Source organism: Rhinichthys klamathensis, unplaced genomic scaffold (assembly GCF_029890125.1).
Source record: "Rhinichthys klamathensis goyatoka isolate OS25496 unplaced genomic scaffold, OSU_Roscu_1.1 h1tg000111l_1, whole genome shotgun sequence".
NCBI classification, from domain to species: Eukaryota; Metazoa; Chordata; class Actinopteri; order Cypriniformes; family Leuciscidae; genus Rhinichthys; species Rhinichthys klamathensis.
Window position 1 is genome coordinate 1,015,011 of NW_026606649.1, and position 18,948 is coordinate 1,033,958.

The following is an 18,948-nucleotide window of genomic DNA, read 5'->3' on the forward strand; positions in this document are numbered from 1 at the left end:
AATTCTTGGTCGGTTCTTCTGTCACGGTGTGGTGTTGGAGGAAGACAAGGCAAGAAGGCAGAAGGTCCAGTATAAACTTCTTTACTTAATATAGCTTCAGGGTAGCTACAGACAGGCAGGTAACATTCACACACAATAACATAATCAAGAAACGACAGGACAGACTGGGCAGAAGGAAACTAAAGACAGATACAAACTAACAATAACGAGGTAATGACAGGTGACACGGATGATGATGACGAAGAACAGGTGGGTGATTGAGGGAGTGAGTTCAGGTGTGGAGACAAGAAGGATTCTGGGAAGTGTAGTGAAGATGAAGACAGACTGGTGCAGACGAAGACTGTGACACCTTACTGTATACTATTATCAAATAGGTTTTACTGTAATTCACCGTAAGTATTTTTTCGTGTTCCAAATGGTGTAGTGCTTTCCTAGTGACCAGACTGACTTACTACAGGTGACATTTTGACAATACCTCCCTTACTGTATGGACAGTTATCAAATGTTTATTAATAAAATTACTGTAATTTCCCTAAAGTTTTCTTTTCATGTTTCAAAGGGTGTAGTGCTTTCCTAGTGACCAGACTGACTTACTACAGGTGAGATTTTGACAATACCTCCCTTACTGTATGTACAATAATCAAATATGTTTATGAAACAATTACTGTAATTCCCCTAAAGCATTCTTTTCATGTTTCAAAGGTAGTACTTTCCTAGTGACCAGACTGACTTACTCCAGGTGAAATTTTGACAATAACTCCGTTACTGTATATACTATTATCAAATAGGTTTATGAAAAAATTACTGTAATTCACTGTAAGTATTTTTTCGTGTTCCAAAGGGTGTAGTGCTTTCCTAGTGACCAGACTGACTTACTACAGGTGACATTTTGACAATACCTCCCTTACTTTACGTACAATAATCAAATATGTTTATGAAACAAATAACTGTAATTCCCCTAAAGTATTTTTGCATGTTCCAAAGGTTGGAGAATGTTCCTAGTGATCAGACTAACTTACTAAAGGTTACATTTTACTAATACCTGCCTTACTGTAAGTACAGTACATACACATTTTTATGAAAAAATTACTGTAATTCACCTTAAAGGTGCATTGCGCAGCATTTCATGTTAAAAATACCCGTTTTTCTAACCCACATGCTTAAACAATTGCCTGATGGGCTGAATGAGCCCTTCTCTGATCACTGCGATTGCCTCTATAATCCTGTACAGTAAAATAAATAAGAGGGATTCGGGACGGAATTTGAGACTGGGCGTGACGTCATGCGCGTTCACGCTCACCTGGCTATGTCTGGCAGGTTTGTGTATTCGCCGCCATTCTCCGTATCAGCGAAGACAACTCGAGCGACAAAACTTTAGTCAACTTTCGACAAAAGTAGAAGATGGATTCTAAGAGACCGGCTTGTAGTTCATTTCAAACCCCAACGCAAACTCCACGTAAGACAAAGAAAAGAAAACTTTTGTCTAGTGCCACCAAAAGGGCCAAATTGGAGTCAGACAGGCGTCGGAATAAGACGAGAGTCAACATCGGGAAGGCTTTCAGCAAATGGAGAGATCTCCGGTCTGCTCTAGGGCTCAAACGGGATCCTCAGTTGGCTTTTACAAAATAATAACTTATATTGTTCATGAACGTGTTTCCATAATAATACAATCATAAGTGGATACAGTAAACACATAAAACAGTTCAACATGGAGATAGATGGAAACAAAAACCAAAGTTTTCTACTACCCCCGTTTTCCCCTCACACATAAGTGTGTAATTTACTCAAATGCCTTTCCTTTCATATATTTAAAATGACTTGCAGATTTATAACTTTATTACCTCTGATGACATTATGACTGTAAACAAAAGATTTGTGCGGCTGATGCTCCTTTGGTTATGAACAGCTCGTGCTCGTGCAAGCGTGCGTGTGCGTGTGGTCCATGAGCCTGCACACCTCTGGTTGCAGTTTCGCTTGTTGCCAGAGGGGGCATAGTTCTGCAAAAACTCAGAGACTCGCGCAATGCACCTTTAAGGGTTTCTTCATGTTCCAAAGGTTATAGTATGTTCCTAGTGATCACTCTATTCAATTAATTTTGATAAATGTATTAGGGAAAAGCAGGTATTAGAACTACTGTTCCTGGTACAACACATTCGTTCATTGATTAAAAAAGATTTTAGCTTAATCATATTTTCAACGTTATAAATAAGCAACAATCATACTGTAATGATTTAAATCTGGAATCCACTGCTGCTTCAATGTATATCTAATGAGTGATTATAATCAAGGTATTAATCAATATTTTTCTTCTAAATATCAAATGAGTTGAATGACTTCTTTAGGCTTATGAGATTGTACTTTGTTATAGAAATTACCAGTGTGATTATCAAAAATGTTATTTCATGTATTCTCTAATGTCTGTATTGAATATCTTGAGAGGTGCACTGTAAAACCCAACAAGTTAAGCTAACTCATTTCATTTGAGACCGATTACCTCAATTCAATAAAAACAAACAAAAATAAACAACAACAAAACATTTATAAAAACAATAGTTATGAGTACTCTGAACTTATTTTAATCAAGTCCACTAAAACAAGGATATTTCTTAATACATAATTAAACTTTACACTGCATTCAAATATCTTATATAGGTGAAACTTCACTATATTGAGTAAAAACAGTGAAATTACAAAATTGTATTTAATAGCTGCTAGCTCACAATATCACACACAAAGTCAAATCCTTTAAGTTAAGCTAACTCATTACATTTGAGGACACCGATTACCTTAATTTAATTTTAAAAACTAAAAGAAGATATACATTGCAGTCAATCAGTTAAGCGATTAATTAAGTGACTAATTAAGTGATGATTGAGCATTAGTGATGAACACCTGCTGTTAACAAGCAAAATCACTGAAGGAAAGAAAAACTTTAGATGCAAATGAGCTGCTGCTCCCAGCACAGGGGGCGGAGCCTCAAGAGGTTCTGTCCTTTTACCTCAAACAAACATGCACTGAAAATTACAAAAACATTTAGGCTTTTATTGTCAAACCAGAGTCAGACATAGATGGAGAGACACAAGAAGAAGTGACACAGGTTTAGAAGGTGATGATTTATTGAGTTTCGTTTAATGTCTTCATATTGGAGATTAGCAGTTGTTTTAGTTGGACTCTTGACCCTTGCAAATAAGTTTGTCTTTGACTGCTGTAACCCATGTGATTATAAAACACATTTGTTATGGCTCAAAAGAAAGTATGATCAGGTGTCAATGGTTGTTCTTTGATGATGAAAATCATTTTTTAGTGGCTTGATTCACTGATCTTTTACCTAGTCTAATCTCTGTTTAAACAGGTGATGTATTAATAGTTGTCTATTTATTTAAATTAGACCTGAAGATCTATTGTTGTGACAATCAGATTTTAAAAACATCTATGTTGCAGTGTTGTGACCATCAGATAAAATGAATGATTTTACAAACAGTTTGTGCACAAAAAGTTTTCATCTATGGCATTATTAAGACTAACACAGGCATCAATAATCAGCATATGAATCTCAACAATGGTGACTATTAAAAAGTGATTCATGGACTTCCGGTTTAAGCATGGCGTGAGTAGACGCACGTGAGTGTCGCTCCCGACCTCTTTCGTTCATTTAGTCATTTTTTTCGATATTTATTCACTACAATCGACTATCTGGCACCTGATACTACTTGAAATAACGGTCGAGCAAAAATGACAAGTAGAAAGCAACTTCGGAATAAAACTGGCGACAAAGACGGTGAAGCTTCGAGCAAGACCGACGATATGGCGCCATCCCCTGAGGGCTTAACGGCTTTACCTGAAGATCTCGAAAGGCTTCGGTCAGTGCTTCTTTCTGATATGAAGTTAAAGGTTCCCTGACATGAAATTTTCGCTTTCTGAGGTTTTTTAACATTAATATGAGTTCCCCTAGCCTGTATATGGTCCCCCAGTGGCTAGAAATTTCAATCGGTGTAAACCGAGCTTTGGCTATCTTTCTCTGCCTTTAAGAAAAGAAAGCTCAGACGGGCTGATCTTGAATCTCCTCCGTATGATGTCATACGAAGGAAAGGTAACCTCCCCTTTCTCTGCTTGCCCCCCCCCCCCCCCAGAGCAATCGTGCGCGAGCACGATTTGAGTTTTTCCTCGAGAGATATCATGACTTGCAAACGAGCAAAGCATGGCAGTTGATCAGTGTTCGGATGTACAAATGAACACAAAAGTATTTTTTAGTTCCTTCATCCGAGCCTCTGAAGAAACAATGGGTTAATTTTATTTTCTCTGGAAATGCGGCGACACACCTTCCCAAAGTTTTGTATGGTCCAAACATTTCACCGACGACTGTTTCCCCAACTTGGGCCAATACAGAGCTGGCCTCGATGAACGTCTGAAAATAAATCGATCGAGGTACCATGCAACAATTTCTGATGTGTAGCCTAATTGTTCAAGTTCAGAGAGGTAATCTTTCTCTCAAAATCGTTCAATACTAATTTATGCATAAGTCAAGCCAGTGACTAAAATAGGTCATTCCTGTTATGCGGTGACATTTTGGCTTCATAAGTGTTGGGAAAAAAAGGACATGATTTTCATGTTTTTAGCATTCTACCAAAATAGTGACATGTTTAACTATAAGGAATACATATTGGTCAAGCTCAGGGACTCTGAAAATAATAATTATGGGTAGATTGTTCAGACACTGTCCATGAAAATATTCCACCCTGTTAGGGACATATACATAGTTATCACAACATGTTAATAATGGAAATGTTAAACAATAATGAGCTTTTCTTGGATAGTATATGTCCCTTATGCCATCTTAGATTATTTATTTTTTTCTTGAAACAAGCAAAACAATTTTTGATGAATAGAATATGTCTTGATTATTAAAAACTGGTACTTTTTGTGGCCATTTTTGCAAATAGGATGGTAAATAATAATAAAAATTGGCTCAAAAACATATACATGCTGTTAGTGCTCCTCACCTCACAAAATAAGACAAAAGTATGCCAAACATTTAATATTGCTGTCAAATTATTATTTAAAATAACTTGTCTAACAGGGTGGAAAGGAGCATAACAGGGTGGAACACCAGTGTTAACAGGTTCAGTGGATGAGCCTTTTGTCATTGTCCTGCATGGTTTGCCATTGGTAATGTGTGGAACTGCACCTATATAATATTGTTTCAAAACAATTTTTTTAAAAATCCAAATTTCCTTTGGGGGAGGGACACAAAAAATAGCTATGTGGTTCCTTATCACAATCAATCATGGGGGAAAAACAATTCTCTCTTCAGATGGCTAGAGAAATATTTACAAATTAGAGAAGACAGACATAATAAATTACATTTTTATTTATTTATATTTGATTAAAAATAAAGATGCCATAATTCATTTGAATTAACTAGATTAACAAACAAATAAAAAATTCATCACAAGAAGGAACAGTAATGGACAGTGATGCCCTTTGTGGTGTTTTGGCTACATCAACTGGATTAACAAACAAACTTAAAAAAAACATTACAAGAAGGAACAAAGATGCCATTTTTTGTGTGGTTTTGCTACACTTGTTCTTTAAGGTACCTCCATGTTTCTTGATCTACCTGTAAAGACCTTTTATTGAGGGCCTGCGGTTCTTTCATCGGGCACACTATCTGATTGTCAGCATACCAGCTGATGTCTTTTCTGACCCGGCCAGAAGAATTTATTGATGCCATTGCGATGCATGCAGTTGACCTCTATGTTGTGATCCTCTTCATTCATGATGATGCCAGGGTAGTGGTCATCATCATATTTGACCATACACCAACTGCCAACATGGTCAATAGTAATGACCTCTGGTCGCCACGAAGTTGTTGGAACCTTTGCTTTTAAAATAAGTCCCACATCAGCATGAAGGGTTGCCTCCTTGAGACTGAAGCATGGACAGTCCATGACTCCCTGCTCTCTTTGGCAGAGACAGGTTATGTCTCTGTACTGGATTTTCCCTGGCAAGGTACTGATCACCTGATGGACCTTCATGGTTCCCTTCACGGCAGTTAAGGGGGGCACCTAAAAAATAAAAAAATAAAATAGACAAATGACAAAGACATGAGTTACCATTTTACCATTGTGTTCACTGTCCAGGGCAAATCCCAATACAATCTCTTAAATATGAAGAAGGAAAATATCTGCACATTAATAAAATATAAATAACAAAACCTGGAGAGATATTTTCAGGTGAGTATTACAATGCTTCATTTGTTGTTAATTTATTTTCTCAAGTGAGTATTATACTTAATTCTTTTTTCTCAAGTAAATGTGGAATTCTTTTATTTGTTTTTCTGAGGTGAGTATACAATTGTCCATATTCTGTTTTCTTAAGTTTGTATTAAATAAATTTTCATTGTTTCCTCATATTTCCTATTGTTTTTGGTTTTTGTCCTACTGTTTTTTTGAGTTTGGTATTTTTTACATTGAACTGAGTAGAATAATTTTCATACTGTTCTTCTCAGTTGAAAATAAAGACAAAAATACCACGATGAAATTACACTTACCAACAGCATTTCCTTCACCTTTTCCTACACACTGTTCTCACTGACAAAGAACAGCTCCACAACCGATTCCTGGAGTTTAAGCTTGTTAGAGCACCTCTGCTCTAACAACTGCTCTAGATGTTGCTTTAATTTTATCATTTTTCCCTGGAATTGAACAACAACAACATCCTCAGTCTTGGTCAGTTCTTTTTTGACAGTTATTATCGCCTTCTTCTCCTTATCGGATGTGGATGTCTCGGTTGACCACTGATTGAGTTAAATGGCATTGTTGGAGGCAGGTCACACCATGGTCACAGCAGTAGTGCTGCAACTTAAACATTCGCCGTATGCACAGGCTTTTGAGTCAGGGTTGCACACTGTCGCATCAGCCATCTCTTCAAGGTTTTTGGAGGATAAAAGCCCACATTTGAAAAGGGTGCTGGCCATGAACCCGATATTTTCATGGGTTTTACATAGACAGGTTTTCCTGTCACTTTCAGTGGGTATTACAACCCAAAATGGCCTAAGGGTACAGAAAAGCGAATATGACACCTGGTCCCTATTTTCAGATTGGAACTTCCTGTGTAGGTTTTTTATTGTGTCAGTCAGCAGCCTCTTCTGCATCTTTTTTTCTTTTGGGTGACTGTTTCTTTTTTACCCGTTGTCATTCGGCTGACGTCCTCCCTCAAGAAGAATGATACCACCTTCTCTCTTGCAGTTGCTGTACCTTGCTGTCCACTGAAACAAGGAGATGTCACCCTGCAATCTTGCTCTCTTCTGAGAATATCCAAGGGTCTTCTGAGCAAGCCTCTGTAACCTATTTTTTTTATTATCTTGCCTGTGGTGGCCTTTGCAATAATCTGCTTCTCTCTTTCTCTTCTTGTGTTCTTGTATTTGTTCTTCAGTTCTTCAATGATAGAGGCTTGTAACAGAAGTTTTCTGCGTGTGCTAGGATCAACAAAATCCGGCAAAATTTTGGCAAGTTGTGCACGAGGGGATTGGCCATCACTGTTTGTCTTTGTTTGACTCCGTTGCCACCTCTTCTTGTATTTCTCTTTTTTTGCTTTTTCTTTAACAAGGGCCACTTTAAGCTTTTCAATGTCTCTTTGGAATCTTTTTTTATTTCTACTTTTCTGGCGTTGACCTTGCTGTCTTTGCCTAAAACCCAAGAATACAACACAATTAATATGCAATTCTTTTCTGCATGAAACAATAGAACTTACTTTAAACTTTTACCAATAACTCCATCCAAATACAGATTTCCTGACCTTGAGTACTCTGCCACTGGTTCTAATTCAGGAGGTAAAGTAGTTGCTGGGGGAGAGGGTATCGCTGGCCTGGCCTTTTTTCTGGCTTTCGTCTCTCTTTTCCTTTCCCTCCATTTTTTCCGTTGGGCACGCTTTTCGTGCTCGCTGAGGTCTGCCACTCGTTTCTTTTTCCCTGTCTCTCTGTCTCGCTGCCATTTCTCTCTCTCTTTCTGCAAATACATTTCTCTCCTTTCAGGATCTGCATCTCTCTTTTCCCTGTAGCGACGCTGCATCTCAGCTGGAGTAATTGGTGCTGCCATTTCCTAACAAATATTGTTATATTGTAATAATTTCACTGTTACTAATCACTGATACTAATATCTTTTTGGTGCTGAATAGAACCCTTTTTATAAGGTTTCAAGTAGAACTGTGCTTTGAAAGTTCTATGTAGGACCTAGTGATGTTTAATAGCCTTTTTAATAACAGTGTAGGTTTCCACTGAATGAAGCCTTAGCTTGACGCTTTATCCACTGCCTTCGTCCACATCCACTTCAATAAATCCACAGGACAACTCGTGAAAAATATATCCGTTTACTTGGTTATCAACAAAACATCAGCACAGGAAAATTACATAAAATAAAATGATTAATTAAAGAGAAAGAAAGGTAAAGGTCAAAAAACTGTGTGGCTCCACTCTCTGCTTGCCTGACTGTTCACACAGATAACTTCACTAACTCTCCTCACTAACTCTCGCGAGATTATTCCCAGCACTTAAAGGTGCATGCAGTTAAAGATAAAAAATGCTATGATAATCCTCTGTTCCCAAAATATCACCAATGTAATATAAAATACACTCTAAATTATCCACACACATTTTAGATAATTACACAATTAACTCCTTGCATTACTGTAAATATTAACTGCATCAAACTGTAAATACTGTAAATATTCACTTCAATTTTCTCCACATAAAATGAATCATGCAAATTACTGTTTAACGCATAAATTAAATTATTTATCAATTAACTGTATTTAGGCTCCAACAAACAGTTTATTTTCATTATATCTTTATATTATTATTACAATTTGAAAGTAACAATTTTGACAAATTTTAAGAAATAAATAATTTACCAATTGAGAGTACGTTGACAGTCTGTCATGAACTCCAGAAAATCAGTTATGATGTGGCTTTGACAGTTACAGATTTGAAAAGCAAAAAGGCGGGGGAAAAGAACTTTAAACTCTAATGGAAAGAACCATCTCAGCATAGAATGGCATACTACATATAAATAACCTTTATATAACCATCTTTGATGCTGAGTGCTCAACATGATCAACATTTAGCTAGCTAACCTTCTACAGATGAACAGAACTTTTATAACTATGTCAGATTTGTTTGTACATTTTTTTGATTGGACAAACATTCTCCATAACATAGCCTAACAGGGTGGAACTTTTAAGGACAAGCAGGATAATATTTCAAAAACTAAAAAAAAAGTTAGGAGTGAGAGTTGAAGCTTACCTCAGTTTGTACAGTTGAATTCCAGCAGATAAAAGAAATGAAGTCACTTCTTGAAAATGGTCTCAATGAAATTGCAGTCGGATTTGGAAGGCAAAAAAGTACATACTAACAGGGTGGAAGACGACTTTAGGGACGCAGTAATTGAAGAAAATTTTAAGAAAAAGATTTATATTTTCACATGATTTATATGTATGATTAGAGGCAATTTAGCCTAACATAATTTTAAAATATTTTGAGGTTTTTGTCATTTCATGGTTTATATTTCTTGCAGAAGTTGATTACTGTGCACTGAGGACATGATATAATTGAATGCATACATCAATTAAAATAGTGTAAAATACAAAATAGTATTTTTAATGTTTATTATCTCTGTTTAAATGGTAAAGAATACTTAAAGCTGCAGTCCGTAGCTTTTTTGGGGATAAAAATGATCCAAAATACATATTTGAGAAAATACATAACCAGCCAGTGTTCAAAACTATCTGCTTGCCGTAGCTCGATTCAAAGCGGTAAGCTTGTAATAATGTTTTTAATTCCAGTGGTACTGGTGGATTTCCGCGGGAGATTCGAGCATGTCTTTGCGTCATTACGTCACATCTGTACACATAAAGAAGGAGTCTCGGCTAGTAGGCTATATTGCGTGTGAGGATGTTGGAGGTGGAGATTTATAGCCTTTTCTCACTGCACTTGATATAATTAAACTTATCAATTTGATGGCGGATCCAGAAAGGTTCAAACGACAATCACCAGTGACAACAGATTCACCCGCTGTAAAATGCAAAAGACTTTGTTCGGACTTCGGAGTGGCTACAGAAAAAAAAAAAGACTGCAACCGGACCCATGCGAAAACAAGGATACATATCGGAAGGAGTCACCCAATGCTGTACATGTAGTCCATGTAGTCACGCAATGCTGATGTTGTTAACATTAACAATTTGAGAACAAAGTATAATTTGCACGGTTTTGCGTGATATGATAACTTATAAGCAATTGTTAGATTTAATCAGTGCGATTTACTGCAATGTCAGAACCAGAACAAAGGTGGATGTTTCTTACTAGTTCAGATGACATTTTCCGGTGAAAATTCTTATGTTGGTCATACTTCCAAAAATAATAATTTGTGATTCTGAAGGACATTATCCACACCGACTCAGTGACTGACAGCCTCACACTCTCCTCAGACATTGTGTTCCTCCGCGCTGTGAGGTGTCGAGGGTGTTGAAGTACAACTCACGTAAAGTTGATTATTCCGCGAATGACTGCAATTGCAGATTTCGAACAGAGATGGCGACAAAGAGGAAAAACGCCGGACTGCAGCTTTAAATCTACAATTTAAGCCATTTATTATAATGTGACTCATTTTAGAGAAAATATGAGTAAATAAATCATTGGGGTAGGACAAGTCGCCTCATACCAGGAATGACACAAATATCAACTTCACATCGTTTCTTTTAGTAGGATGAAAATAATCTTATTTAAATTGTGAACAAATTATACAGAAAGCGATCAAAGAACAATCTTTCCACACAGCGCGAGTTTATCTGGACAACTCATTATGAAATCAATGACGCACGTTACACTGCACAACAAAGCTCTTACTGTATGTACATCATCGTGTTTGCATTGGTGAAAGCATTAGAGAGAGTGCAGAAACTGCATTGCAATGATAAGATCTTCATTCTCGCGATCAACAGACTGTCATCTGCTTGCTCAATGCTCATCACAGGAACATTTTATGTGATGGGAATAGATCTAAATACTTTAAAAACTTCTCACAATTCGTTAATCTCGATAGCTGGAATAGTAAAAATGTATAATAGCTGTAGTAAAAGTATTCGAGAGAGTTTCACATGTAATACGTAGCTATTTCATATGCAAGCATGTCAGCCAATTACAGCAGTGGCTGGTTACACTGAATCCCACAGCAGACACGCCCCTTCAAACAGAGAGTTCAAATCAGAGGCTAAAATCAGGCTAGGAAAAATGCCTTTTATTTCTAAATTATGACTATTTTTGATCTAAAAAACATACTAACATTATAAGGGCAACCCAGGAAACATTATAAAATAATAAAATAACTCCATGTCAGGGGACCTTTAAATCATATTACGAAGCTCATGACAAACGACTTCGCGAGGTTGAAGATGGCCTAAATGACTACAGTGATAGGCTGGTAAAAAGTTGAGGCTTCAATGGATGCGCTACTGAAAGAGAACGTATCACTGAAGGAAAAGCTGGACGACCTCAAAAATCGCTCATGGAGATCTAATATGAGAGTTGTGGGCATTCCCGAAAAGTTGGAACGACAAGACCCGATTAAATTTATAAATGATTTTTTTAAGGAAAGTACTGGGGAAAGAATTCTTCACAAGTCCTCTTGTTCTTTCTCGAGTCATCGAGTCGGACCCAACCCAACCAACGATGCAAGGGCCAATCAGACCAAACCCAGAGTGTTTCTGGTTCTTTTTCACTACTTCCAGGACAAGCATCGCATCCTCAGATTCAGTAAGCAACAGCGAGAGTTGCTCTTTCACGGACGCCGGGTGTTTTTCCACGAGGATTTCAGCGCTGAGCTGGGGAAGAAGCGAGCGGTGTTCAAAGACGTGAAGTCTCGGCTCTACGAAAAGGGAGTCAGATTTGGTCTCTTGTACCCTGCAAGGCTCTAGCCTGACTGCGTCAGACTTCGTACTTCCGCTCTATTTCAGTTCGCTTCTGTACTCAGTCTGAGACATCGACATGTCTCTCAGTTTTCCTCCGGCCTGAAAACAGCCGGCCAATCAACGAACAGAGGGCTGAGAGCCGTGACGTAGATGCTAAGCACCGAGTTTAAGATTGTATTTTAGGTTAGGGAAATCGAAAACGACCGCGGCTATGGAGACACGGGATACAATTCGCTCTATTGTGGAGAATATTCCCGGCATTTGCAAACTGAAGCCCGAACAAGAAGAGTGTTTGTTAAACATTTTGAATGGAGGTGATGTTGTGACCCTACTCCCGACAGGTTTTGGGAAAAGTTTAATTTATCAACTATTACCGATCGTCAGCGAGAAACTGGGCAGGCCAAAGGCCGGCAAGGCAATAGTTGTGATTGTGTCCCCCTTGGTTGCACTCATGGAGGATCAGGTTAAGGAGGCAGCAAAACTCGGTCAGCCCTGTTCACTCCGGTATTTTGCCCGATGGTTTCATTTTCGCATCATACATGTGTTTACAGTGGAAGTTCGATGCGGCTGAGCTGGCGAATAACACATGTCATAACCAAACGTTATGTGATTGGCTTACGGGTAACCAATGATTTTATACTTCAGACAATCACCCCCCCCCCCACCCCCCACCCCCCTGCGAGAAAGAAAACACTTTTCAATTATGCCATTCCAGACTCTGTCTACGAAGCAAAGCAAAGTAGCAGAGTTTGGTATTACCAGGCTAGCAAGGCTGGACTTATGGTTATAAAATCGTACATTCCTTTTCTCCCCTTTTTTTCTTTCTTTCTCTTTTTTTAAATTATATTTATTTGTTTATTTATTTATTTTTCGGCAGGATAGCATATAATTTTTGACACCGTTTTGATCCTAGTTTTATAAGGGGGCTACACTTATATTGTACATGACTTAACTTGTTGGTTCGCATTCTTTGGAAGTTTTTCGTTATGTTTTATCTGTGATCATCCTCAGTTGGGGAATTAGATCTAGGAATAGTATGTTGGGGGTTGGGAGGGAGGGGCGGTTGGCAGGATTGTTTACTTCTGGTTTCTTGTATCTTATTTTTGTCATTTACAATTCATGGCTACAATTTGCTTTAGATTAAAACCCATGCATGCTTTTAATTTATGTATCATACAGTTAATATTGGTGGTGATGGCGTTGGTGGTGATGGCGCAGTGGATAAGTCACATGCCTTTGGTGTGAGAGACCCGGGTTTGAGTCCACTGCGAGACACCAATGTGTCCCTGAGCAAGACACCTAACCCCTAGTTGCTCCAGAGGCGTGCGACCTCTGACATATATAGCAATTGTAAGTCGCTTTGGATAAAAGCGTCAGCTAAATGAATAAATGTAATATAGGTGATGAAGATAGAGGTCACCCTTTGAGACTTATGACATGGAATGTCAGGGGTTTAAATGGTCCTGTTAAAAGAGCTAAGGTTTTCTCCCATCTTAAATCTTTCAAACCAGATATATTGTTTTTACAAGAAACACATTTAAGACTCGGTGACCACAATATAATTCGTAAGATATGGGTTAGTCAAATTTTTCATTCCAAATTTAATAGCAGATCAAGAGGTGTGGCAATTTTAATTAATAAGAGAGTACAGTTGATACCTTCTGACACAATCTGTGACCCTAATGGTCTTTACATTATTGTATCTGGGTCTCTTTTTCAAGTCCCAGTGGTTTTATTTAATGTTTACACTCCCAATTGCAAATAGTCTCCTAACGATAATTCCCAAGCTTGAAACACATCATTTGTTATTTGCTGGGGATTTAAATTGTGTTTTCGATCCTCAGCTGGATAGATCCAGCACTTGTAGTAATGTTTCTGATATGGCAATGGCCTTTTCTTTATTTATGCAACAGAATGGCTGTGTAGATCCTTGGAGATTCTTAAACCCGTTGACTAGACAATTCTCCTTTTATTCCCATGTCCATCATTCCTTTTCTAGACTAGATTATTTTTTTGTAGACAACTTGTTTATATCAATGGTCAAGAAAGTTGACTACTCAGCTATAGTTGTATCCGATCATGTACCTGTGGTGCTGGACCTGCACTTCCCTTTGAACATCAGAGAACGACCAATCTGGGCATTTAATCCATTATTGCTATCCAATGATAAGTTCTGTAACTTTGTCTCATCTAGTATAGATTATTTTCTGGAATACAATAAAATAGATAGAGTGTCTTACTCATTACTTTGGGAGACTTTAAAGGCTTACTTGAGGGGTCAAATAATTTCTTATACATCGTATGCTAACAAAGAACACTTTCACAATCCATATTAGATTTAGACAGACAGTATTCTGAATCTCCCACAGCTAAATTACATAAAAAAAGAGTTGACTTGCAGACAAAGTTTAATTTTTTATCCACTTCTCATGCAGAACAATTAATAATGAGGATGCATGGTCTTTACTATTGTGACGATCGGCAGCTGTAGTGCTCTCGAGAGCCTCTGGAGGACACTCTCTCTTTATGTTATGTTTCATTATGGACTCTTTATGTTTTATTATGTTCAGCTGTGTTTCATTATTGGTTATTGAGTTCCTGATTTAAGCCCTGTGTTTCTGCCCTGTCTTTGTGAGTTGTTATATGTTTCAGGATTAACGTGAGTGTTGGTTTCCCAGTGTAAAGATTCTTGTTCCACGTTCTGAGTCTCTGTTTGAGTTTATAGTTTGTTTAAATAAAGCGTGTACACTGCGTTTGGATCCAGCCTCCTATCTGCCTTCACCGCATCACGTTACAGAACAAATCACCAAGACATGGATCCAGCAGTTGTCAGCAACCGGGCTCTGGGAGAATACCTGTCGACGTTATTGCAAGAGGGCCAGTCCGTCCAAAGGTACGCGAAGGATTTTCTGTCCATTTGCCATCTGGGAGCGCTAGATGATATCCAGCTCATGGGCCTGTTTTTGAACGGGCTGGATTATGACATCGCTCGATGGATGCCGCGGGACCTTACCAACTGGACTCTTGACCGGTATATCGTTCAGGCTTGTTCCTTGGAAGACCTCTTCTCCATTACAGGCTTGTTTTACTCGACACCTTCCGAGTTCACATTACCCGCGAAGCCCTCGTCGTCGTCTTCGCCGCTGGTCGAGCCCGAGCTTCACGTGAGCCCCGCCGAGCCCGCACTTCTCGTCTGCCCAGCCGAGCCCGAGCTTCACGTGAGCCCCGACGAGCCCGAGCTTGACGTGAGCCCAGACGAGCCCGCACTTCACGTCTGCCCCGCCGAGCCTGCGCCTCATGTGAGCCCTGCCGAATCCAGTGAGTCAAATGCCGAGTCAAGTGAATCCAGTGAGTCAAATGCCGAGTCAAGTGAATCCAGTGAGTCAAATGCCGAGTCAAGTGAATCCAGTGAGTCAAATGCCAAGTCAAGTGAATCCAGTGAGTCAAGTGCGTCGTCTTCTGAGTCTTCTGAGTCTTCTGCCGCCGAATCAAGTGAGTCAAGTGCCGCCGAGTCAAGCGAGTCAAGTGAACCGAATCCCGAGTCAAGTGAACCGAATCCCGAGTCAAGTGAACCGAATCCCGAGTCAAGTGAACCGAATCCCGAGTCAAGTGAGTCAAGCCCAGTGACGCGTCGTCGCAGAAGGAGGAGGAGGACTCGTTTGCCTCGCCAGGCTCCAAAGGGCGTTCCCAGACTCCTCGCCCTGCCGGCCCCGCCTCTGCGCCTCGCCCTGCCGGCCCCGCCTCTGCGCCTCCCCCTGCCTGCGCCCTTCGGGCTCCGGGAGGCCTTTCCTAAACCCGTGGATTTCCCCAAGTATTTTTTGGGGGGGGGGCCAAGGGTCCGGTGAAGAGACCATGAAGGCTGCGCCGCCATGGTCGTCTGCAGGGGCTTCACCACCCTGGTCTTCGCCTCATCCTGCTCCGCCCTGGTCTCCGTCTGAGTCTGCTCCGTCCTGGTACCCTTCCAAGTGTGTTCAACCCTGGTCTCCTGTCAAGTGTGTTTCTTAAACAATCTGGATATTCCTACTTTGCAATCAGATAGGGCAGTAGATTTAGCACGTGACCTCGAGATTGAAGAAATTAGTAAGACCATTATGGCAATGAAGAGTGGTAAGTCCCCAGGCCTTGATGGGTATCCTATTGATTTTTATAAAAAATTTAAGGAGAAACTTGCACCAATTCTTTTTGATGTTTTTAAAGAATCGTTGGACGCAGGCTCCCTACCTCCAACTTTTCCTCAAGCATCTATTACACTCCTTAAAAAAGATAAAGACTCTACCCAGTGTGAATCGTATCGTCCTATATCTCTTTTAAACACCGACATTAAAATTTTAGCTAAAGTATTGGCATTTCGTTTAGAACATGTCCTCCCTTCGATAATCTCAGACGATCAAACTCTTTATTTGATGATGACACAGATAGATAGTCCAAAGTCCAGACAGACAGGTTAGTGGCGCAGGGACTCCGATGGTCAGATGACAAGTGCAGCGTGCAGTGGTGGTGGTGGTGAAAATCCAACGACGAACAGTAATCCAACATCCAAAGAACAAGAACCGGAACAGGAGAAGCCCACGACTGAATGACAATGGGAACACACACACACCGGGAACCACAAACAACGATCTGACAAAGGAGATGAGAAGTTGATGAGAATATATACACATGAATTGATAGACTGCAGCTGGTGATGGATAATGGGTGATTGCTGACGAGCGCTGATGAGCGGCCACGCCCCTCTAATCAGCGCACACACATACAACAACAGAAACACGAGACAAGAAGCAGACATAGGATTTACCAACCGTGACAGTACCCCCTTCCCTAGGAACGCCTCTTGGCGTTCCCAGACTCCCTTACCTGCCGATTGTAATCATCGATAAGGGAGTGATCCAGGATGTCTCTAGCCGGTACCCAACTTCTCTCCTCCGGACCGTAACCTTCCCAGTCCACCAAGTACTGGAATCCGCGCCCCCTCCGTCTCGAGTCCAGAACACGATTGACCGAATAAGTAGGTTCCCCGTCTACGAGACGTGGCGGGGGGGGGGGGGGGGACCGGGACAGGCGGATTAATACGAGCAAAAAATACGGGTTTAATTTTGGATACGTGAAAGACGGGATGAATCCTCCTGTACACTGGAGGAAGATTAAGGCGGACTGTCACCGGACTAATGATTTTAGTGACAGAGAACGGGCCAATAAATTTAGGTGCGAGCTTATTTGAAACGGAGCGGAGAGGAATGTCCTTGGTAGAAAGCCACACTTTAGAACCGACGACGTATACGGGAGGCCTCCGCCGGTGGCGACTTGGTGTAGAGTCTCACGGGCTCTAGTCCAAGTGCGGTGACACCTCTGGACAAAGGCGTGGGCGGAGGGGACCGCGACTTCGGATTCCAGACTAGGAAAAATTGGTGGCTGGTAACCTACACTACACTCAAATGGTGATAGGCCCGTGGATGACACTGGCAACGTGTTGTGGGCGTACTCCACCATAGACAGTTGCTGACTCCAGGAGGAAGGATTCTTGGACACTAAACATCGCAACGTTCTCTCCAAATCTTGGTTGGCTCGCTCAGTTTGACCATTGCTCTGGGGATGGAACCCAGAGGACAGACTGACAGTCGCCCCCAGAAGTTTACAAAACTCTCGCCAAAATTTGGACACAAATTGGGGTCCTCTGTCAGAAACCACGTCTGTCGGGAGGCCATGAAGCCGAAAGACGTGGTCAACGACAATCAACGCTGTCTCCTTGGCTGAAGGTAATTTGGGCAAGGGAATGAAATGGGCCGCCTTCGAGAACCGGTCCACCACGGTCAAAACTACCGTGTGACCCTGGGAGGGTGGGAGGGCGGTGATAAAATCTAGCGCGATATGGGACCAGGGTCTCGAAGGCACCGGCAGCGGTTGGAGTAACCCATCTGGAGGTTGATTGGAAGTCTTACCCGTGGCACAAACTGAGCAAGCCAATACAAAACTGCGAACGTCACGAGCCATGAGAGGCCACCAGAATCGTTGCTTAACCAAAAACATAGTACGATTGACTCCTGGATGACAAGCCACATTGGAACAGTGTCCCCACTGAATGACGCTGGACCGTAAACTCTCCGGCATAAACAAACGGTTCGGTGGGCAACGAGTCGGAGGCATTACCCCTTCTAAGGCCTTCTTGACCTTCGATTCGACCTCCCATGTGAGTGTAGAGATGAATAGATTCTCTGGTAAAATGCACTCGGGAGTAGACGGGCGATCGGAACGGTCAAAAATGCGCGATAAAGAATCGGGTTTGATGTTTTTGGAACCCGGGCGGTACGAGAGAGTAAAGTCAAAACGTCCGAAAAAAAGAGCCCACCGAGACTGCCTGGAATTAAGTCTTTTAGCAGTACGAATGTATTCCAGATTCTTGTGGTCGGTCCAGATGATTAAAGGTACCCCAGACCCTTCTAACCAGTGGCGCCACTCCTCCAATGCTAGCTTGACCGCCAAGAACTCTCTGTTGCCAATGTCATAATTGCTTTCGGCAGGGGATAAACGATGCGAAAAAAACGCGCAAGGGTGCATCTTGTCGTCTGAAGGAGAGCGCTGGGATAACACTGCACCTACCCCCACCTCTGACGCATCGACCTCCACCACGAACTGACGTGATGGATCAGGGGTTATCAGGATGGGGGCTGAAACGAAGCAACCCTTCAGTTTGGCAAACGCAGCTTCAACGTTGTTCTGGGGGAGGTCAAGGCAGTCAGAGGCGCGGCTAGTCGGCTGAAATTGCTAATAAAACGCTGGTAAAAATTGGCGAACCCCAGAAACCTCAGTAGGGCCTTACGGGAATCTGGACTTGGCCAATTCACCACAGCCTTAACCTTGTCAGGATCCATGCGCATTCCCTCAACCGAGATGATGTGACCTAGAAAAGGAACAGACTGTGCATGAAAAACGCATTTCTCTGCCTTGACAAAAAGCCCATTCTCTAGCAACCTCTGAAGCACTTGTCGAACATGT

At 40.9% G+C, this 18,948-nt stretch overlaps 1 protein-coding gene across 1 annotated transcript; it reads right to left on the reverse strand.

Annotated features, from left to right (window-relative positions):
- Positions 1 to 7,183: 7,183 nt before the first annotated feature.
- On the reverse strand, positions 7,184 to 8,138 carry LOC130087729 (zinc finger CCCH domain-containing protein 13-like). Its single transcript, XM_056254213.1, has 3 exons — positions 7,798 to 8,138; positions 7,368 to 7,687; positions 7,184 to 7,260 (listed from the first exon to the last, which is right to left on the reverse strand). The coding sequence occupies exons 1-3, from the start codon at positions 8,094 to 8,096 to the stop codon at positions 7,184 to 7,186; spliced, it is 696 nt and encodes a 231-aa protein (XP_056110188.1). The 5' UTR covers positions 8,097 to 8,138.
- Positions 8,139 to 18,948: the final 10,810 nt, after the last annotated feature.